Genomic DNA, 24,112 nt, shown 5'->3' with positions numbered 1-24,112 from the left:
CAGTTCTCTATATATGTTAGAAATGAGGCCTTTATCACAGACACTGATTATAAAAATTCTTTCCCAGTTTTCTGCTTCTCTCCTAATCTTGGCTGCATTGGCTTTGTGCAAAGACTTTTCAATTTAATGTAATCAAAATTATCCATTTTGCATTTCATAATGTTCTCTATCTCTTGATTGGTCATAAATACTTCTAATCTCCATAAAAATGACAGATAAACTATTCCTTGTTCCCCTAATTTGCTTATAGAATCAGTCTTTATATCTAAATTGTGTGCCCATCTGGACTGTATTTTGTTATACACTGTCAGACGTTGGTCTATGCCCACTTTCTACCATATTATTTTCCAGTATTTCCAGCAGTTTTTGTCATACAGTGAGTTCGTATCCCAGAAGCGAGGATCTTTGAGTTTATCAAACAGTAGATCATTATAGTCATTGACTACTGCATCTTCTCTACCTGATTTATTTCACTGATCTGCCATTGTATTTCTTAGCCAATACCAAGTAGGTTTTATGGTTGCTGCTTTATAATACATTTTAAAATCTGGTGTGGCTAGGCCATCTTCCCCAGCATTTCTTTTCATTCCCTTGATATTCTGAATCTTTTGTTCTTCCAGATGAATATTTTTATTATTTTTTTAGCCCTCTAAAATAATTTTTGGTAGTTTGATTGGTATGGCACTGATTAATAATTTAGGTAGAATTATCATTTTTATTATATTAACCTAGCCTACTCATGAGCAACTGATGTTTTTTCAATTATTTAGATACATTATTTGTGTGAAAAGTGTTTTGTAATTGTGTTCATACGCTTCCTGGGTTTTGACAGGTAGACTGCCAAATATTTTATAATGTCTTCAGTAACTAGAATTTCTCTATCTCTTGCTGTTGGGCCTTGTTAGTGATATATACAAATGCAGATGATTTATGTTTATTTTGTATTCTTTAACTTTGCTGTAGTTTTCTTATTTCAAGTAGTTTTTTACTTGATTCTCTACGTACATCATGATGTCATCTACAAAGAGTGATAACTTAGTTTCTTCTTTGCCTATTCTAGTTCAATTTTTTTTCTTTTGTTATTTTTAAAGCTTATGTTTCTAGTACAAAACTGAATAACAGTGGTGATAATGGACATCTTTGTTTCATCCCTGATCTTACTGGAAATGCATCTAGCTTATCCCCATTACATATAATGCTTGTTGATGGGTTTAGATAGATGCTAATTTATCATGTCAAGGAGGGCTCCATTTAATCCTATGCTATCTAGTATTTTTACAAGAATGGGTGTTGTATTTTGTCAAGTTTTTTTTTCTGCATCTATTGAGATAACCATATAATTTCTGTTGGTTTTCTTGTTGAAAATGATCAATTTTTCTGATAGTTTTCTTAATATTAATCCAACCCTGAATTCTTGGTATAAATCCTAATTGATCAAAGTGTATTATTCTCATAAGTTGCTTTAATCTTTTTGCTAGTATTTTATTTAATGTTTTTGCATCTATATTCATTAGGGAAATTGGTCTATAATTTTCTCAGTTCTGACCATTCCTGGTTTATCTATCAGTACCACGTCTGTATCATGAAATGAATTTGACAGGATTCCTTCTTCACCTGTTTTCCCAAATAATCTACATTGTGTTGGAATCAATTGTTCTTTAAATGTTTGGTAGAATTCATTTGTAAATCCTTCTGGTCCTGGAGACTCTTTCCTAGGGAGTTCATTCATGGCTTGTTCAATTTCTTTTTTCTGAGACGGGGTTATTTTATTTTACTTACTGTTAATTTGGGCAATTAATATTTTTTGTAAATATACATCCATTTCACTAACATGGTCAAATTTATTGGCATACAGTTGGGCAAAATAGTTTCTAATTATTTAGTTTCCTCTTCATTAGTGGTTAATTTACCCTTCTCATTTTTGATACTGGTAATTGGGTTGTCTTTTTTTAAATCACATTAGCCAAAAGTTTATCTATTTTATGAGTTTTTTTTCCATAAAATCAGCTCTTGGTTTTATTGATAAGTACAAGATTTTTCTTAATTTAAATTTTATTAATCTCTTTTGCTTTTTACTAGTTCCAATTTTGTATTTGAGGATTTTTAATTTTTTCTTTATCTAGCTTTTTCAGTTGCACGCCTAATTCAGTGATCTCCTCTTTCTCTGTTTTATTCATGTACACATTGAGATATAAAACTTCCCCTAAGAACTGCTTTTGTTGCATCCCATAGGTTTTGGTGTGTTCTCATTATTGCAATATTTTGAACAAAGTTATTGTTTCCATGGCCCCTTATCACATATAATTTTTGTTGCATCATGATCTAAAAAGGATGTATTTAATATTTCTGTCTTTCTGCATTGAATTGTGAGGTTTTTAACGCCCTGGTACATGGTCAATTTTTGTGTACGTGCCATTTATCACTGAGGAAAAGGTATATTCCTTTCTAGCCCCATTCAATTTTATCCATAAGTCTGCCATATCTACCTTTTCTAACATTCTATTTACTTCCTTAACTTCTTATTTTGAGGTTAGATTTATCAAGTTCGGGGGGAGGAGGGGAAGATCCCCCAGTAGTATAGTTTTGCTATTTCTTTTTGTAAGTCCCTTAACTTCTCTAAGAATCTGTATGCTACACCACTTGGTGCATATGTTTAATAATGATGTTACTTCACTGTCTATGGTTCCTTTTAGCAAGATATAGCTTTCTTCCTTATCTATTTTAATTATATTTTCGCATTTCTTTGTCTGACATTAGGATTGCTACCCGTTTTACTTCTACTGAAACGTAATATATTCTACTCCAGCTTTTTACCCTTTACCCTGTGTGTATTCCCGTTTCAGATGTGTTTCTCGTAAACAACATATTGCAGGATTACAGGGCTTTTTTGCCCCTGATTTCCAAGGCTTTATTGAACAGAATTACAGGGTTGTTTTAGAAAGTGATGGTTCAATTCTTTTCAATCCTCTGGCATGAAATGTGGTATTCAGGGATGGAGACATACATACATACATACACACTCATACTCAGTGATGAAGACATACACATGCATACTACAGCTACTAAAAAGAGTAGGTCCAGTCTATGTCCATTTTTAAAATCCTTATTCATAGATCCAGTCATGGTCCAGTCTATGTCCACTTTTAAAATCCGTATTCATAGATCCAGTCATGAGCACTAGACATAGTCCACCAGCTCTTCAGGCTTAAGCCATAAACTGATCTCCTTCTCAGCACTTTGTCCTGTTTTTGCTCATTTCTTCAACCATTTACTTGACTCAAGCTCTCTCTCAAGATAGTTTTCTGCTTCCAGTGGTAGTGGAGGGTGTACTGGCAGCTGCCTGATCCCCCCACAATCTGTGGGCCCAGAGCTCCAACAACAGTCACTGCTGCTACTGCCACCATGGGCTCCTCCACCCCCTCCGCCACGCTGAGGCTGAGCCTGAGCCCCATCCACTCTATTCCTTCACACAGGTCCCACAGGTGTTTTCCACTGATTTTACAATTTGTTCTCAGCATTTGGGGTCACAGAATCTGGAAAATACCACCAGTGCCCATGATTCAGTCCCCCAAGTTCTTCTCAAGTTTGAACTTGCCTGATGAGAAGTTCTCCTGAGGTTAATATGTCCATTTTCCATGAGTTACTTTACCAGGCACATACACTGGACACAGAATAAGCATGTTTGATGGAGAAAGCCTGCAGTGAGCCAGTCTTCCTCATTCCCAGATGCTTTATCTCATATTTACTGACTGATCTTGCGTTTCACAGATAACACACAGGAGGCACTGGAGTTTTTGGTCTCCAGCTTCAGGTTCCCTCTTGATCTGGTCAGACAGGCAAAGCACTTTGGAGGGCTTAATAATTTTTATTCCTGTCTATTCTCAGAAAGACTGCTGTTAATGGAAGCACTAACTCCTACAGCATTCCCTAATCACCCTTCTCCCAGCAGTGGGCCAGAAAGGAGTGTATAAAGTCAATCAAGGCAGCACACCCAAGGACTGCTCCTATGAATAATTTCAAGGGTCTCATCATGTAGTATAATGAACTCTCTAATCAGCAACAGACTCTGTTCATTAAGATAAATCACTACATTTATAGCAACGTCCTGAAGTAAAACATTCAATATATTCAATACAATATATTCATTCAATATACAGCTATATGTACGTATGTAAATACATATATAAAAAACAGGAAAATGCTAACTGTTGGAGTCGTGGGAAAATTGGAACAGTAATGCACTGTTGGTGGAATTGTGAACTATCCGAACATTCTGGACAGCAATTTGGAACTATGCCAAAAGGGCTATAAAAATATGCTTAACCCTTTGACCCAGCAATACCATTTCTAGGGCCCTATCCTAAAGAGATCATAAAAATGGGGAGAAAAACCCCATGTAAAAAAATAATTAGCAGCTCTTTTTGTGGTGGCCAAGAACTGCAAATTGAGGGGATGGTCATCTATTGAGGAATGCCTGAAGAAGTTGAGGTATAGCAATATAATGGAATACTATTGTGCTGTAAGAAATGATGAGCAGGTGGACTTCAGATAAACTTGGAAGGACTTGGATGAACTGATTCTAAATGAAGTGAGCAGAATTAGAAGAACGCTGTACACAGTAACAGGCATACTGTGTGATGACTGAATGGAAAATGCTAAACACATCCAGAGAAAGAGATATGGAATCCGAAGGCTGATCAAGGCAAACTATTTGTACTGTTTTCTGTGTTTCTTTGGACTTGTACTTTCTTTTTTGTGGTTTGTACCATTGGTTCTAATTCTTCTTTACAATATTACTAAGATAAAAATTTGTTTAATATGAATATATCAGACTGCACAGTGTCTTGGAGAGTGGAAGCAGGGGGAGAAAACCGAGAATTCAAAAATTTATGGAAGTGAATGAAGTGATAAACAAGAAAAAGTATCCTAAAAACTGGCTGCTTACCACAAAAATGTGCAATAATGTTTGCAAAGATTCCACTCTCCATCATTACATAGAATGTGTGCACCCAAAGTCATTTTCCTAAAGTCCACCTCTGACCATATCATGCCACTCTGCCATGTAGTAAACCCCAGTGGATGCCTACTGGTTGTAGGAGCAAACAGAAAATGCTTAGCATGGCATTCAAAACCCTGCATAATTAGGCCCTCTCCTATCTTTCCATTCTTCTTATACCTTTCTCCCCATTTCCTCTTCCATCCAGCGACACTGGCCTCTGGGACCTTTCACTGACAAGACCCTCTAGCTCTCACCATTTTCTGTCTCTCCCCCATGCCTGGAATACTCACCACCCACTGCTCTGACCACTGACCTGACTGGCTTCCTTTAAGGTCCTGCTAAAATCCTGCCTTTGGAAGCAAGTCTTCTTGAAACCCTCTTAATTCCAGTGTCTTCACTGTTACCTATGCCTCATCTATCCTGTCTATATCTCACTTTGTACAGATTAGTAGGCTGTCTCCCCCTACATTGTAAGCTCCAAGGCCAGGGACTCTTTGTCACTTTTTGAATCTCCAGTGCTTAGCATAGAGCCTGGAACATATTGTGGTTGCTCTGGTGTTCAGTCCTGTCTGACTCTTCCAAGGAACATTTGCCAGAAGCTTCATTCGGCATCTTGTTTGATAACCTTGTTGAGTTCCCCTGGGATATGGAAACATCTGATTAACTAGGATTACTCCCTCCACTGGCTGGGGGATCAGACCTTACATTCAAATAATATATATGATAATCATTTGCTTTTGATCATTTCTCCATTTCCTTTTCTAAAATGGCCCACCACCTTAAAAAAATATCAATAGGTCTCAAATAAAAGAGTATGTTTTACAACATCCAAAGCAGTGAGTTGAAGAAAATGGGTTTCCTCTGTGGTATTAAGCAATTTCCCTTGGGTAAGATCTGGGAATTCTCTGTCTCTCTGTCTCTTTCTCTTCGTCTCCGTACTTCTCAAGAACTATCCATGATTTAGCCAACTGACTTTGAGTAGAAAGACTGGAGGAGTATCTAAAAGTCTTTTGACATTGATTACATCCACAAGGCTTGCCTGTGTAGCAAAAATGCATCTGTGCACAATCATTTCCATGCTGTTGACATTCAGAAGGGTTCTATGCAGTGTGGATTATCTTGATGTACCACCTCATTATAAAAGGTTTCCACATTGATTATATTCAAAAGGTTTTTCTTCATTGTGGATTGTCTAATGTGCAGCGAGATGGGAACTCTTTCTGAAAGTCATTCCATCCACTGTGGATTCTCTGATGGTGGTGAAGCAAAACTGCCTCACTGTGAAAGACTGTTCACACTGATTATATTCATAAGGCTTCTCTCCAGTGTGGATTCTGGCAGAAAGATGACACCTGTGTAAGAAAGTCTCTCCACATTGATTACATTCAAAACGTTTCTCTCCACTGTGGATTCCCCCATGGTAAGGAAGATGGCACTCTTTCTGAAAGGTTTTCCAAACTGATTACACTGAAAAGGCTTCTCTGTACTGTGGATTATCTGTTGGGCAGGAGAATCATTATGAAACCCTTTCCACATTGATTTCATTCATACGGTCTCTTTCCAATGTGGATTCTCTGATATGCAGCAAGATGGGCACTCTTTCTGACAGCTTTTGCACACTGATTACATTAAAAGGTTTTTCTCCACTGTGGGCTCTCTGATGGGCATCAAGACTCTGCCTCCTTTTGAAACGCTTTTCACATTGATTACATTCAAAAGGTTTTTCTCCACTGTGGATTCTCTGATGTGCAGAAAGAATGGATCTCGTTCTGAAAGTCTTTCCACACTGATTACATTCAAATGGTTTCTCTCCACTGTGGATTCTTTGATGTCCAGCAAGACTGCCTCTGTCTCTGAAAGCCTTTCCACATACATTACATTGATAAGGTTTCTCTCCAGTGTGGATTCTCTGATGTACAGCAAGATTGCCCCTGTCTGAGAAAGCCTTTCCACAGTGATTACATTGAAAAGGTTTCTCTTCAGTGTGGATTCTCTGATGGGCACCAAGTTTGCTCCTGCTAGCAAAAGCCTTTCCACATTGATTACACTGATAAGGTTTTTCTCCAGTGTGAGTTCTCTGATGTGCAGCAAGTTGGTACCTCTTTATAAAAGCCTTTCCACATTGATTACATTGATAAGGTTTTTCTCCAGTGTGGATTCTCTGATGTGCAGTAAGACTGGATCTTGTTCTGAAAGTCTTTCCACATTGATTACATTCAAAAGGTTTCTCTCCTGTATGGATTCTCTGATGGAAAGCAAGACTGCCCCTGTTTGTGAAAGCTTTTCCACAGTGATTACATTCATAAGGCTTCTCTCCAGTGTGGATTCTCTGATGTACAGTAAGATTGCCCTTGTATGTGAAAGCCTTTCCACAGTGATTACATTCATAAGGTTTCTCTCCAGTGTGGATTCTCTGATGGGCATCAAGTTTGCTCCTGCTAGTGAATGCCTTTCCACATTGATTACATTGATAAGGTTTCTCGCCAGGGTGGATTCTCTGATGTGCAGCAAGGTGGTACCTCTCTATGAAAGTCTTTCCACATTGATTACATTCATAGGGTTTGTCTCCAGTGTGGATTCTCTGATGTGCAGTAAGATGGTACCTCTCTACGAAAGTCTTTCCACATTGATTACATTCATAGGGTTTGTCTCCAGTGTGGATTCTCTGATGTACAGCAAGATTGCCCCTGTTTCTGAAAGCCTTTCCACACTGATTACATTCATAAGGTTTGACTGCAGTGTGGATTCTCTGATGGGCAGCAAGTTGGTACCTCTTTATGAAAGTCTTTCCACACTGATTACATTCAAAAGGTTTCTCTCCAGTGTGGATTCTCTGATGTGCAGTAAGAATAGATCTTGTTCTGAAAGTCTTTCCACATTGTTTACATTCAAAAGGTTTCTCTCCACTGTGGATTCTCTGATGGTCAAGAAGACTGCTCCGCTCTCTGAAAGCCTTTCCACAGTGATTACATTCGTAAGGTTTCTCTCCAGTGTGGATTCTCTGATGTGCAGCAAGGTTACCCCTGTTTGAAAAAGCCTTTCCACAGTGATTACATTGAAAAGGTTTCTCTCCAGTGTGGATTCTCTGATGGGCACCAAGTTTGCTCCTGCTAGGGAAAGCCTTTCCACATTGATTGCATTGAAAAGGTTTTTCACCAGGGTGGATTCTCTGATGTGCAGCAAGATGGTACCTCTCTATGAAAGTCTTTCCACACTGATAGCATTCAAAAGGTTTCTCTCCAGTGTGGATTCTCTGATGAACAACAAAACGGGAGCTCGTTCTGAAACTCTTTCCACATTGATTACATTCAAAAGGCTTCTCTCCACTGTGGATTCTCTGATGTGCAGTAAGAATGGATCTCGTTCTGAAAGTCTTTCCACACTGATTACATTCCAAAAGTTTCTCTCCACTATGAATTCTATGATGGACACAAAGACTATCCCTCCTTGTGAAGGCCTTTCCACACTGATTACATTCAAAAGGTTTCTCTCCACTGTGGATTCTCTGATGGGCAACAAGATTCCGCTTTGTTGTGAAAGCCTTTCCACATAAATTACATTCATAAGGTTTCTCTCCAGTATGGATTCTCTGATGTACAGTAAGATTGCCTTTGTATGTGAAAGCCTTTCCACAGTGATTACATTCATAAGGTTTCTCTCCAGTGTGGATTCTCTGATGTACAGTAAGATTGCCTTTGTATGTGAAAGCCTTTCCACATTGATTACATTCATAAGTTTTCTCTCCAGTGTGAATTCTTTGATGTCCAGAAAGCTGAGAGCTTGTCCTAAAAGTATTTCCACTTTGATTACTTTCAAGGGGTTTCTCTCCACTGTGGATCCCATGATGACCAATAAAGAGAGATCTGTAGCAAACAGCCTCCTCACATTCATGACATTCATAAAATTTCTCCTCACTATGAATCTTATGAAAACTATTAAGATCTGAGTTGCAACTGAAGACCTTCCAACACTTAGGACATGCATAATTCTTCATTCCAGGGTGAAATCTATTATCACAAGGAAAAGATGAGTGACAGGATGAGTCTCCTTCCCATTCATTATATTCACCAGGCTCCTCTCCAATAGGAATTGGCTGATGAGTAACGAGGTCAGAGTTCTGGCCCAAGGCCTTCCCACTTTCATTACTAAGACAAAGCATTTTTCCAGTATCACTTTTCTGATGTCTCATGAAGTCTGAACTCCAGTTCCATGCCATTTCCCACTGACTACCTGGATACTCTGGCATTTCAGGATCCTCCTTATGGGACTGAAAAAGCTCTACCTCTTGAGTGAAGTATTTCTTACATTCACTATCTGAAACACAGTCATTCCCTGAGGTCATGTTCTTACAGTGATTTAGGATCCAAGACTGTCTCAATTTCTTTCCAATTGCATCAATTTCACAGCCACTATTTGAATTTTTATCTAACTTGATATTAGAGTCATGGATTTCTCTCAACTTGAAGTTCCAAGGACCACAGCTCATGATTCTGTGCAGGTCACATTTTTCCAGAAAAATTCCAAGATTTCTAGTCACTTCTTTTTCTTCAAACTTGGTCTCTGAATCTGAAGAAAACAAACAATCAAACATATATACGCAAAAAGATATACACATAAAAGTATATGCAACAGCAATGGTTACTGGAGACTTCTGTGGCTCATGACCTTCTCATTAACAGCCTAAATGTAACAAAACTTTGTGCACTCTCAGAGCAAACACTGGCATTCAATAGACTGCATCAGCATAAGCAGAAAAGACAGACAGGCTCTGAGAGTGACAAAGGAGGTGTAAACCAGAGAGTGCTGGACCCATCAGAGACTCATTTACTCCAAGCTAAACATTCACATGCAACAAAAGCAGCAACCACAAGGCAAGATGGCTACCAGACTTAATATAAACATTTCAGAGGGATTCTCCATAGCACAACAGCTTGTTGCTAACTTGGAGAGAAAACTGAGTCAGCACAGGGTTTGCAGCATTGCAGCAGAAAAGAAGTGAGGAACTGTCAAGAGATTTGTTGAACAGCACCACCCTTACGCATCTGTGGCAGAACACTTGTAAACAGTCAAACTGGTTTGATGAAAATGATGGGGAAATGCAAAGCCTAATAAGAAACTAATGAAAACTCTATAGGGCCCACCAGTCCCTGGGTTTGTTTTCACAGCTGTACTCGTAGGAATCACATACCACACAGAGTTTTTTAAATGGGGTATCTCTTACTATTGCTTCCTGCATCGTTTTATACACGGTGATATATATGAATGCTAATGATACATACAGGTTTAAATTATAGCCCGCTACTTCGCTAAAATTATAAACTGCTTTAATAAACTTTTTGATTGAGTCTTTGGGATTTTCCAAGTATATTATCCCATTACCTGCCCAAAAAATTGACTTTTATTACCTCATTCTCCATTCTAACTACTTCTTTCTTCTGTTCCTCTCATTGGGAGTATTTCCAATACCATAGTGAATAGTACAGGTGACAGTGGGCATCCTTGTTTCATCCTGATCTTAGTGAGAAAGCTTCTAGCTTATTCCAAAAACAAATAATACTTGATGATGTGTTTAGGTAAATTTTGGGTTTTTTTTAAAAATTCATTTCATGAAAAATTGATAAATACCTATAGTTTCAACAATTTTTCATTGAAAGGAATGTTGAATTTGATCAAAAGCTGACTCTTCATCTATGGATATAACCATATGATTTTTTTTTTTACTACTGTTATAATCAATTATGTGAATAACTATCTGAAAGTCTGCGCATCCCCCCCATTTCCTGTATAAATGTAACTCCGTTTACAATGGTGCTTAGATCACATGAATTCATAGGTCACTGAAATAAATTATTTCCAACTCTTTGACAAATTATTTTTAATATTTTTTTGAATTTCTGTAATGAAATAAGCATTTCAGTAACACAGTACTATAAAAATGATATTACACATGAAACTGCAAATCTACTAAGCACAATTTCCATTCCTTTCATGTTCAGAACAGAATTATCATATAAATTTCTTTATTTTCTCCCTTCCCTCAGAGTTGGCTACCATTACATAAAAATAGGTATGTATGTGCTTGTGTGCGTGTGTGTGTATGTATACACAGTTTCAGACACATGGCTTTATGTTTTTTTACTAAATAGTGAATTCTTACACCAAAATATTAAGGTTTTACCCTTCTCAAATACAAGGCTTTTTTTTTAATTTGCTGCTATATGTGTAAACTATTTCAATGATCTTTCTGTTTCTTACCCAGTACCAGAGAGCTTTGATACTGCCTTACAATAGAGCATTTACTGCTAAACCTCCTTCCTTGACATTTTTCTTATTGTTTCCTATGATAGTCTTGACTTTTTCTTTTTCCAAATGAATATTCTCATCGCCTTCTCTAACTGAATAAAAAATAATTTGGGTAATTTCACTGGAATGGTACTGAGTATATAAAAGAGTTTGGATAAAATTGTCATTTTTATTTTATTAGCCCTGTCTACCCATGAACAATTAATAGTTCTCCAATTACTTAAATCTGATCTTACTTGTATATAAAAGTTTTCATACTTTGGTTTACATAGCTCCTGTTTTTGTTCTGGCAGTTGGACTTCCAGGTATTTTATAGTGCTTTGGGGCAAATTCCTTTAAGGAGACTTTCTTGGAGACTCAAGTATTTCCTGTCCTACTCTGCCACTTTGCCAGAATCCCTTCCTACTCTTTCGAGCAGGACATTTTCAGTGAAGCTGTTAGACATCTTCACATAGGAGGAATATGGTAAATTATTTAACTTGAAAAAGTGACAAGCCAAGACCAATGGATAGTTGGTACACACAGAAGAGTGTGCACTCAGTGAAGCTTCTGAGGCTGAGATGCACCAGAATATACATCCATTCTCTGCCACCTATGAAAATTTTGGCATGACAAGTAACATGAAGAAAGGAAATGATCCTTACCCAGAGACAGCAGGTTCTGGATATTCTCCAGCATGACCTCCTTGTACAGCTCTTTCTGAGAATTGTCCAAGAGGCCCCACTCCTCCTCAGTGAAATCCACAACCACATCCTTGAATGTCACCCACTCCTAAACCATCAAAAGACACATAATTTAGAGCTGAGAGACTGCAGAATTTATCTAGTCAAACCCTCATCAACATAGGGAAGGGATTTGCTTAACACTCATGTAATCTTTATGAGTGTCAGAGCCAACACTTGTAATCAGTTATTAAGAGCACAATGGATTACAGAGAGAAGCATTTTACATGTGAAGTGAGAATCATGAAGGAATAACAAAGCTAGAAAAATGTTTTACTGGATAATGCTTCTCCTGATGGAAAGAGGAACAAGATATGTGCTCTATCAGTGATACACAAGAATCTGTACAGGAGACACTGGAGTCATGGGTAATTCCTCCTCCATCCTAAATGGCATATTAAGAATATTATATGAAGGTTTTGTGAGAAGTTGCTAAGTACTGTATATTCTGGGGGGGAAAAAGAAACAGCAGTGATCTCCCAGGGGTAAACACAGGGGTAAACAAAGTCCATTTGCTAAAAGTTTGTAATAAAATATGAAGCAGAGAAAAGTATTAAAAGAATTCTAAAGAGAGATTACTCGCAATCTGGGCTCAGTGGTATGAGACTGTTTCCAGCCAAAGGAAAAACAGTTCTCTACTCTCATAGTGAAGGGTTGAGATGGCCCTGGGTATGATGAATCATACTTAAACACCTCTGCTTTCAATTGCTCATGGAATAAATATATTAATTCATTTTAATATTTAATTACAGAAAAATAAGAGTAACTTCATGAGGAAAGGAGTGTTACTTCCCTTGTTAAACATAAAATTTTATCAAATGGGGTTACAGACTGAGCTAATGTATAAGGAAGACAGTGCCAATTTATGAAAAATAAGTTATTTCCTTATGCTGCTACAACTATACACCATTAGGGTTAGGTTTAGGAAGGCAAAAGAATGAGTCAAGAGCCAGACTAAGGGAGATCACACAATCAAGTGGCCACTCTTGGAAATCCTTAGATGCTTACGAGGGCCCATCTACTGTCACAATCTGGAACATGCAAATCAGGTATTTAGCCAAAGCATTTGGCATTTGATGCTTCTCATTTCTAACAGGACAGTATGATTCAGTGTTTAAGTTTTATTATTGTGGAGCAATTCTGTTTCTTGTACGTAAAAATCTCTTCACCTTTTTATCATTTTGATTTTCTTTAAAACGTTGGATTTATCTTGTATTTGTATATCTGGCTTATAGCTTCCTTTATTTCTATTATTGAACTTCTGAGCAGTTAAAGAATTCTTTAGTCTTTTCCTGGTTTTGTAGATTCCCAAGAATTTACAATTCTTTTCTTTCCACTAGGTGATCTAACTCCTGACTCTTCAGTGCATTCTATTCATTCTTACTGTGAATAATCACTAGAGGAAGGCCATGCTTTTCTTCACTGATAACTCATCTCTGGAATCCCTGACTTGTTCTCATCAGAGGCTCTTTCCTTCCCCATCCTGCCACCTTCTCTCTTCATGGGGTGAGCTCATGTCCTCCAAACACCTACATGTGAAGTGTCCAGATCACACATCTCCACATTTCCACCTGGGTGACTTTACTCTGGAACATCTCATTGACTTTCCCACCCTGTCCCACTGCCTTTTGCCCAAAATCTCTTCCTTTGGTGTGTTGTCTTTCCATTCAAAGCATAATCTCTATGGGAACAGGACAGTTTTCATCATTTCTGTCGGAATCACCAGGCCTTAACACAGTGCATGGCATTACTCAGTTGGTTCAGTTATGCCTGACTGTTCTAGACCCCACTTGACATCTTCTGAGCAAAGATACAGGAGAGGTTTGTCATTTCCCATTCATAACAAAAATGATGACCTGAGGTGAACAGTTAAGTGACTTCAGTGACTGAGGCCAGATTGGAACTCATGCACATGAGTCTTTCTGATTCCAAGCCCAGTGCTCTATGCACTGGGCCACCTTGCAGTTCTCTACTCATTACTTAACCCTTTACCCAACTGAGCTTTCATCTTGCCTTTTCTGAAAGGGCCCTGTGCAAACTTAGCATGGAAGCTTAATTGCCAAATCTGACAAACTTGTTCTGTAAAATTGAATTTCGTCAAAAAAACCACACTTAGGGATCCAGAAGTCACATGTGGCCTTGAACCCTGCGGGTTCCCCACCCCTGCTCTAGACAGACTGCATTCAGATCCCAGGATAGTGCCATCTTAATGCAATGAGGCAGGAGGACAGGAGGAGAACCAGCAGGACAATTTCTCCTTGGCTATCAGCACTGCCAAGACACCTCTAACAGGATAAAGCTTCCTTGGCTCTCTTGGATTCCCCCTTTGCTGGTGGTGATCAGGTCTGTGGATGGACTGCACTCACCTGGGATGAGGGTTTCTGGGCCATAGGAATCATTCTCCTTGGTCTCTCACCTAGGAATAGGCTGTGGTCCTCTGTAAGGTGACCTGGGGAGGGAGAAGAACCTCAGGGTGGGAGAGACTTTGCCTTCTCCTCCCACCATAGATGCAGACTTGCCAAGAATGCTAGAGGGAAAGCTCCCAGAGTGGTTACAAAGGCCCTGCTCAGCCCTCTGTGGGGAGACTCCACCTCAGGAGAAGGGCAGCAGGGAGTTTTTTTTTTCAAAGTAAAATGGAAAGAGATTTCACACCAAGGGAATAGGGTAGAGACATCTCCATTTCAGAGAGACCTTAGTTCCAGGGAACATGAAGAAGGGTTCTCTGTTCTGAATAAAGAATGCAGAGACCTTAGCTCCAAAGAAGGCAGAGATCTCACTTTCTAGTGCATCTGTTCCCAGCTAACCTGCTCTGGCTGGGTCTTCCTAATGCCAACAGTCCTGCCGAGCCCTGCTGTCCATCTTCTGGGTTGACCCCTCTTCTCCCCTGCCCTCCTCCCAGGTTTCCAAATGTTAGCCCAGGGATCGAATTCCACCAGGGCCCCCACCCACCTGGCTGGTCATCTGAGCTCCCCTCTCCCATTTCTCTACCATCTTCCTCCCTCCATCTTCTCTGGGACTCCAGACCTCCTTAACAGAATCTCCTGGTCTTCCAGCTCTCCCCAGACTACACTCAACTTCCCCACAAGGATATGCCTAGCCTAAATCCCTCCTGGTTCTCCCAGCCATTCCCCTCCTGATTTCCTCCCCTCTCACACCCACCTTTTTCTCTACAGCCTGGGCCCAGACCTGCCCACCCCCACTAAGCTCTTCTCCAAAGTGGAGACATCTGCCATCTTGGCTCATCTCCATTCCTGACCATCCATATTCCAATGGTAACACCAAAGGGCCCTTTCCTTCTGTAATGTTTTCATCTGCCGAGAGATCTTTTCTCATAGGAATATAGGTGGATCCTAATGAGGAGTTGAGGCCAGGACATTAGAATGCCTGGGTCCCAAGTCCTATGTTACAGCTCATTTCATATAAACTTTATCTATTGATATAAACCTCCCCACCTTCCTCTAAGTCTAGGGGTTTGGCTGTCACCTGATTTAGTAATTTGATTAGGCCTGGGAGGCCTAACTTTCTCCCACCCCCCCACCCCCAAAACTTGAATTCTAATAGTAAAGGGAGAGGTGCAGGAAGCAGGACATGTTGATCCTGGAGCACAAGGACAGCAGGAAATTAGGAAGGAGACCAGAGAGGGACTGACCTGGGATTGCTGTTGGGGATGAGGGGAGCACATGAAGCCAGCACTGAATCCTCAGTGATCCTTCTGGTACCTTTTCGTTTCTCACAAAAGTAAAGCCAGTCCCACCCTGAGGGACCTTGTCTGGCAATGGGGAGTGGTGGGCAGGGAGGGGCTCTGTGGTAGAAAACATTACAGGGCTGGGCAGTGAGGCCTTAGGAATATATCTACCTACCTACAGATTTATATATTCACATACTTACATATATATCTATAAAACTTACTTGACCTGGTGGTAAAACTGACTATTCAGTTGAGAATTAAGGTCTTTTCAGAGCTTTCAAGTGAATTCAGAGAATTTAAGAGCATCCTAACAGTGGCTTTCTAACCATGGGAACCACCAGGATAAAGACAACGCCTGGGATAAAGCATCACCAAGGAGGAGAAGCCAAAAGACCAGTTTGGCACCTCAGTGCTGCGTGAAGAGGAGCTGTGTGTAACCAACTTGGAGAGGTGGCTGGGGCCCAGTTCTGTAGAGCTCTTAAAGAGCAAAGAGTTACATCTTTAATTGCACAAAGATATCGTGGGAGGCACTAGAGTTTACTGAGAGGAAGAGATATGGGGAAGACTGAACTTTAGACATAGAGAGATCTGTCACTTCCAGAGCATAATTTTCCCACCAGTGCTTATTAAATTAGTTAAGTCAATCCAGTCAAGTTTATAGCCAGGTCTTTTGAGTGGAGGTGACTCACATGGGCAGTTTTGTTTACTTGGCCCAATTAGAGAGAATTCTTTCTGTAGCCAGTACTCTAAAGTGGGTCAGCAAAATAGTGAAAAGGAGAAGGACATACAGTTGTGGGAAGAAAAAAATGAAAGGGAAAAATAGAGAGTAAAACTGTTAACATTTGGAGACAATAATATACCATATTCAGACTCTGACAAATTAAAAAGATAATCAAGAAAATTTAGTAACTAATGCTCTATGGGGAAAGGGAGCCAAGACAGAGGAAAGAATCAGGGATAGCTTCTAGGTTGCTAATGTGGAAGAAATAAACTGAATTTGGGGGGCAAAGCATCTCTCCAGAAAGTTACCTTGAATGTCAAAGAAACTGAGCTTCCCTACAGGGTTATGAAAACAGAGACAGACCCTCAGTTGTGCTTTTCTTCACAACATGACCCCACTGATTCTATCTTGAAGGAGACCTGAACAACTGGGCAATTCCCACCAAGATATGCTGACAGAATTAACTAGAGACATACCTCCCCTGACCCCACCACACATTCTGACAAAGGGAAAACATCCCCACTAAAACAAACTTTGCAAGTTCTGAGACCAAGGTTAACATTCTCCCCAAACCCAAATCCTCTGACTTCCTGTCTCTATCACCCAACCACCCCAATGAGGAAAGTGGCTGCCCAGCCTCCCCAAATGGACTGAGGCTGGGAGAACCCCTATTTATGTCTCTATTTGACCTTCCCTTGAGATTCTAACCACAGGGTAATTACCAGGGGGCTGAGGCTACTTTATCTTCTGGGAGGAATTCCAGCTAGTTGGAACAGGGCAGAGAGGCCTGGGCCTGGAGTCAGAAGAACCAAGGGTTCACATTTGACCTCAGCCTCTGTGTGACTGTTGGCAAGTCACTAGACCTGTTTGTCTCACTTTCCTCAATTATAAAGTGGGGAGAATAATGGCACCTCCCATCAAAGGCTGCTCTACAGATTCCACTGGTCAAGTGCTTGGCAGTTCCTGTCACATGGGTGTGATAAAAAGGTGAGCTATTATTATTTTGATTTCTGTCTAGGAGGTTCTTAGGACCTCTAGGCTGAGGAATAACCCAACACTAACTTCAATGTGCTTAAGACAAGACACTGTTTCTCCTCTGCTCCCCAGTGCAGTGTCTCAAACATACAGATGAGGAAACTGAGGCTAAGAGATTGAGTGACCTGACACAGCTGATAGGTATCTGAGGCAGTGTTTGAACTCAGGTGGACCTAACTGAGGTCCGGCACAACCCACTGTTCCACCCAGTCAGTTCACATCATGCAGAATACTGATAGTCAGCTACAAAAAAGCAGGCCCAGGATTGAGGGAAACTTTCTCACATGGGAAGGGAAGAAGGTGGGCAGGGAGCAAAGGAGATCAGGTCAGATCAGAGGAAGGCCTTACTAAGGATTAATTGATCCCTTGGGTATCAGTCCCAGAGGCAGTAGGAGAACCAGGACAGGAGAGAATCTCCAAAGATGTGTTTATCCAACAGGTGAGGATGGGTGACAACAATGAATGCTAAAAAGAAGTCAGGAAAAAGTCAATGAAGGGGCTGTAGCTGGGGTGGGGAACCTTTCCATGTTATTAATTTAGGTCCAATCAAAACAGGTGGCATTCAAGGAGCTTCAATTAGATATATTTAAAAATGCACATTGTTTTGTAAAAATCTAACTACTATGAATAATTTTGAAAAATGAAAACTGTTTTTTAACTTTAAAACAAAGGCCACAGGTTCACCACCCCAGGCTAGGGTCTTTATAAATAAGGACATCATTGCTTTTAGCTGCCTGAATGATTTGCAGGTGTTGGAGAAGGGAGCAGAGGGTGGGACAAGGAGAGACCATCCAGTAGAGGAAGCTTTTTCTAAGAGGTTACCTGTGACAAGGAGGAAAGAGGCTAGCTGAAGGATAAGAAGGTTAAGGGAAGGTCTTTTCAAAGTGGGGCAGACCTGGGCATTTCATGTTTGGAGCAAGCACTTCAATGGACAGAGTGCTGAATGGAAGTTGTGGTTCATTATTTTCAGTAGGGTCCCACACGTACTGATCCTATTCAGAGGTTTTCTTGGGCAAAGGTACTGGAATAGATAAGATACTCCCTGTAGTAATATGGTCTTTGTCCCAGAAACAATGTTTTAAAAACTCAATTGTGAGAAACATGACTCGGGGATCACAGGACCTCCCAGGCAACATCAGGGAGTTAGCCCAAGAGGAGCTGCTGCTGCCCACTGCTTCCCTTCCCAGATTGCCCTATGGAATACCCACGGGATAGACTAACTGAAAGAAGTTAGAGACAGTGGGCAGAGGAAGACTTGGTTTTTTTTAAGCTTCTCAAGAGGAAGGGGGTGTGGGGCTCACTAGGAAAGCGGGTACAGAAGCAGGAATGACGTTACACAGTTCTCTCCAGCCTGTTAAGAGTTAGTGTTTGTTTAAATTCCTCCCTCTTTATTTTCCTACATTCCTCCCTTATGCAGATTGCAAAGGCATGGTAATGAGGACACTTGTGACCTGGGCATGACGTCTAGGGTCTAGGCTGTTTGTCATCCCCCCTGAAGCCAGGATGTGCCTGACCATCACTTGCAAAGCAGGTTATCCATGCTTACCTTGTCACAAGCTCCCAGCTGCCCAGGAGTTTTACTCTTTTTCAAGAACATTTCTGGGAGCAAAACAAGATACCACAATATCCCTTCTTACACTATGAGCTATGTAAATGGCACCTTATGTCATCTAATCCAACCCCATAATTCCACTCATTAGATGATGAGGCCTTAAGACAGAATTCAAGTGAGCTGCAGACCTCTGCATTCTCCTTAGATTATACCCCTTCCAGGCACAGGCTCCACTCACTGGCCTATCCCCACACTCTGCTACCTGCAGCCTGGAAGTATCTTTACTTCTCTTCTGGGACTTAGTGTCCTTCAAGATGGTGCTCAAATCCTCCCTTCTGCAGGCCTGCCCTGGTTTTCTCCTCCATCCCCCGCCGATAGTGCTCTCCTCTGAGAGATGACCTTTCATTTGTCATTTCTCTCTCTCAGCTTAAGCTAAGGAATCATTTACAGGTTAGGAACAGAGAGCCAGACTCAAAATCAGGAAGACCTGGGTCCAAGCCTGGTCTCAGACACAGGCTGGACGGGACACCTTCAGCAGGTCACTGAGGAGAGATGAATGGCCTGGAACATTTCCAACATCCAGTCTAGCTCTGATGTTCAGAGATCTGGAATCATTTCCACCCACAGAAATCTCCCCAACATTCATAAATCACAAGGCAACCCCCACACCAATCCATTAGAGTGTAATCTCCCCAAGGGCAAGGAGTGCTTTTATTTTGTTTTGTCCAGGTATTGTCTGAGGTGGGGAATACTGACTGAGAAAGACTTCAACTGGGCTATTAACCCCACACAAATCGAAAAACTCAGAGATGGGGGGGAATCTGGGTCTGAATAAATGCTGTGGAGAAATGTTAGCATTTCTAAAGTTTTTGAAATTCATCTTCCCATGAGATCCCCCAACAAAACTAGAAGGAAAAGGGAGGGGCTCTTGGCTTCTCACAGAAGAAAACAAAGACAACAGAGGGAATCTGGGCTTTCTGGACTAGAAAGAACTTGGGTGAAGGTTGGGGGCAGCCCAAGAACCTGGGGGAGTCTCAGTGGTCAGAAGCATCCCCAATTCCTTCTGGTCCAGCCTGGCTGGTTGGTCCTTCCTTCTCCAAGAGGACTGAGATGTCATCACCGTGATGGTCCATCCACTAAGAAGTACAAGGTTGGGATCTGAGAGGAAGGGGAACGGTGAGAGGGAGGAGGAAGGAAGACCCAGAGAAAGGGAGGAGGAACATGGAATTCCAGAATGCATGAGTTGGCAGGTCGGGGTGAGGGAGTAACAAATGCTAATAAAGAGAATGGAATGAGTGAGATGAGGAGATTGTGAAGACTTTTCATAATAAAAATATGGGGAATATTGAATTTTCTAAATAAAATTTATCTCCCATAAGGCCTCTCTCCCTGGATACCTGAGTTTCAGGTATCCAGGGCTTGTGGACGGTCGGTTGCCCCCCCCCCCCAGCTACCAGCTTTATTCCTGAAAGTGCTGTGGGCTGTAGCTGAAACTTGGAAGTTACTCACATCTCCCTGTTGTTTGTTGTACTATTGCCACATTAATGCTAGCAGCTCCCGCTTCTCCCCCTGCCCTCTTTTCTAAAGCCACATCAGCAGTTAAGTTAGGTATTAAATGAGGTAATTGTGTTGGGATAGGGTTAAATTTCCCAGGATTAACCTAGTTTTTTGTGCTTAGATTGTGAGCCCTCCTCCTAGACAATGGAGAGGTAGAATAGTGGGAAGGTGGGATTCTCTGTGTTAGGGTATAAAAATTGTGCTTCAATTTCTGTAAGTTGCCTCTTTCCATCAGATTCCATGACCTGGTGGAAGGACGTCCCTTTCTCGAGAATTGTAATAAATCCTTTTCTTTCTGTTCTTATTGAGAAGCCTCTTCATTTATTTAAGATTTTGAGTAAGAGTCTTTTTATCCCACAAAGGAGGAAGGTCTGAGGTGGGAGGAGGGGTGATAACCCAACCATCACACTCCCATTCCATCTGCAGTCTGGGTCTCATTAATTAAAAGGACTCAGAAAAGGCTTTCCAAAGGCTGTGCCTCTAATTAGGTGGGCTAATGGAGGGCAGATCTGCAACCTGGTCCTAGAGTCTATAGAACGTAGTGCAGATCCTGGCATGTATTAATGACGACCTGAATAAATGACTTTTCATTCATTCATTTTTTCATTCACTGGGAGAGTTAAGAGAAACTGAGAACCAACTTCCAGTAACCGAGTCATGAAAGGGGCAGCCACAAAGTCCCTTGGTCTGGGGACCCCAGTCCCTGCCCACTGAGCTGGGGCAGAAAGGGGTCACAGCACCAAGGCTCCTGCGTTCTTAGATGAAGGGGAAAACCCAGAGATCACCATCCTCCATGCCCCCCTCAGCCAATAAGACTGAACAGGAAAAATCAATAAATAGCAATTAAGCAGTGTACAAAGTGCCTGGTCTGGAGTCAGGAAGACCTAAGTTCAAATCTCACCTTAGATGCTAGCTGTGTGACCCTAGGTAAGTCACCCAACCCTACTGGTCTCCGTTTTCCTGTTTTATAAAATAAGGAGGAGGAGATGGCAAATCACTCTAGTGTTTTTTCCAAGAAAACCCACAAGTCTCAGAGGCAGACAGCACTGAAAACCTCTAAAATGACAAAACCAGAAAAAACACACCTGCATCTTCCATGTGCCAGACACTGTGCTCATGCCAACAAGGCTACTTAGAACAATTTTTGAAAATGGGCCAGTTGATGGGGTGGGAAGGAGGGCATTTTATATTTGTTCATGTAAAGATGAGATGAGAGAATGACCAGGAGCCACAGACTGTCCCTGAGAGAAGGGCAGAGCACAGAGGGGTCGAAAATAAAAAGATCCCACAGGATTCTAATTAGCCTGGGACAACTGAAGCAGGGGACAAAGCTGGTAGTTGGATGAGGATTCATTCAGGTGCCCAAAATGTGATTTAAGGATTCTCCCACTTGAGCCAGGGTTCCAGCAGGACTGGGGTGTGATCCAAGGTAGGAAACTATCAGAGAACCAGATAACTGAGTGGAGACAGAGATGGTTTCATAGGCTTAAGTCTACAGTTCAAGGGGACAGACAGATCCCAAATGAATGTAGGCTAGAGCCAGAGGGGACCTCAGAGCTCCAGGCACTCATTTTGCCTGGAGGAACAAGGTGCAGAATGATCAATGATTGGCCCAGGCTGACAGAGGCATTAAGGTACAACCAGGATTCCAGCCTATTCATACATTTACACCAGCAGGAAATTCCAAGATCATTTTAAGGCATCCTTCCAACTCCAAAATCCATGAGTTTTGGGGATTTTTTCCTGAGCTGATTTTGAGGTTACAAAAAGGCATGTATATTCAGATCCTGAAAGGGGCTTAGTTCCAGGTCATCAAGTCCAGCCTGTCCTAGCTAAGTCTCTGGGAAAGTTACTGCACCTCTGACTCTCAGGTTTTTATCTGTGAAATGGGGATACTAGCCCCTACCTGGCAGGGTTGCTCTGAGGATCCAATGAGATCACAACTGTAACCCACTTCATAGACTCTAAATAGTGGGACCTGGGAATCTGCATTCAAATCCAGGTCCTTCCTCATTCCAAATGCAGAGCTCTTCCCCACTTCTGACAGGCAGCCTCCCAGCATGGGGGAGGGCACAGGCCAGTGGAGACTTCTCTCCTGGCTGGAAGGGAGGATTTTTGGGAGGGGGAACTAAAAGAATTCAGAAAAAATGCTTCCTTACCTAGTCAATCTACTTAAGGAGGTAGGGGGAGGGCAGATACCTGAGTGACTAAAGAGAGGGTCTGGGAGGACTTGGGGGGAGGGAGGGCACCTGAGACACAGACTTACTTTCTCTGGCCAAAGACTCCAGGTTCTTTGATGTCTTCTCAGTCTGGATAGAGAGGTAAATGAAGAAAGTTAGTAAATGCTCCCACAAATGTGCCCTATAACCTTCCATAACTCCCATAATGTCTCTCTCTTCTCTCTCCACCCTTTGGCTTTCTTAGCCAGACAAGGTTCAACTTGACTCCACCCTGGCCCACCTCCTCCCAGCCCAGGGGTGTGTGTATGCTCCAGGTAGGGGGAGGGCCAAGTGGCCAAAGCTCCCTTTACCCAGCCCCAATAATGCAGAGATGTCTCCAAGCAAAGACCCCTCCTTCCTGGGAGTCAGAGGATCTGTTCTCAGACCTCCCCCAGGTTGAATTAGATGGAGGACTCCCCAGAGATCTATTATTCTTCTATGCCCATGGGGAGGAGTCAAAGCCATATAACCTGCTACCTTCCATCTGGACCCGGGTCCTCTTTTCTATCAAATGATAATGAACTAGAGTTATTCACATTTATTCTCTACATTAAGGTTTCTCAATCAGCTTTTAACAAAACACCATCACCTCACCCCTGGACTATCACAACAGCTGCTGAGGGAAGGGTTCTGCCTGCCTCAAGTCTCTCCCCATTCTGCTCCAGCCCCACAGTCTAAAGTGCAGGTCTGACCATGTCACACCCCCCCCTCCACTCAGTAAATTTCAGTGCCTCCCCATTGCTTCCAGAAGCAAATACAAAACTCTCTGCTTGGCATCCAGAGCCCTGCATAGCTTGGCCCTCTGCTACCTTTCCAGTCTTGTGACACCTTTCTCCCCACCTGTCCTCCTGCATCCAGTGACACTGGGCTCCTGGAGGTTTCCCTCAGGAGATTCTCCATCTCTCTGGCCATCCCCCTTGCCTAGAACAAGCCCCCTCCTCTACTCAGACCACTGCCCTTCCTAGCTTCCTTTTAAGACCCAACTAAAATCCTCCCTTTCCAACCCCTCCTCACTGCAGTCTCAGTTATGTCCTATTTATATCCCACATAGCTCACTTTGTAAGCATCTCTATGTTGTCTCCCGCAGGTGACTGTGAGCTCCCTGAGGGCAGGGACTGTCTTCTGCCTCTCTTTGCCTGGTCAGCATGGGGCCTGGCACTTTCTTGTTGGTCAATCTTCTTTCACTCTCCCTATCCTTCTGGACCACACCACACCACTACAAGGGATTTCAACTATTCTCAGATGGTTTGCCATTTCTTTCTCCAATGAGTTAAGGTCAAAGGGCTAAGTGACTTCCCAGGGTCACGCAGCTGGGA

The 24,112-nt window shown here is 41.7% G+C and overlaps 1 protein-coding gene across 1 annotated transcript in view; it reads right to left on the bottom strand.

Moving 5' to 3' along the window:
- Nucleotides 1–6,343: 6,343 nt before the first annotated feature.
- The window catches only part of LOC140508283 (uncharacterized), a 32,580-nt gene continuing 14,811 nt past the window's right edge, over nucleotides 6,344–24,112 (bottom strand). Inside the window, 5 exon segments of the mRNA XM_072616082.1 lie at nucleotides 6,344–6,629; nucleotides 6,632–9,565; nucleotides 11,947–12,073; nucleotides 14,391–14,473; nucleotides 15,674–22,886. Coding sequence (XP_072472183.1) covers nucleotides 6,541–6,629; nucleotides 6,632–9,565; nucleotides 11,947–12,073; nucleotides 14,391–14,473; nucleotides 15,674–15,842 — 3,402 coding nt within the window. The 5' untranslated portion in view covers nucleotides 15,843–22,886 and the 3' untranslated portion in view covers nucleotides 6,344–6,540.

This window comes from Notamacropus eugenii, chromosome 5, assembly GCF_028372415.1.
Source record: "Notamacropus eugenii isolate mMacEug1 chromosome 5, mMacEug1.pri_v2, whole genome shotgun sequence".
NCBI classification, from domain to species: domain Eukaryota; kingdom Metazoa; phylum Chordata; class Mammalia; order Diprotodontia; family Macropodidae; genus Notamacropus; species Notamacropus eugenii.
The sequence above is the reverse complement of the archived record's forward strand: the minus strand, read 5'-3'. Positions and strand labels throughout refer to the sequence as shown.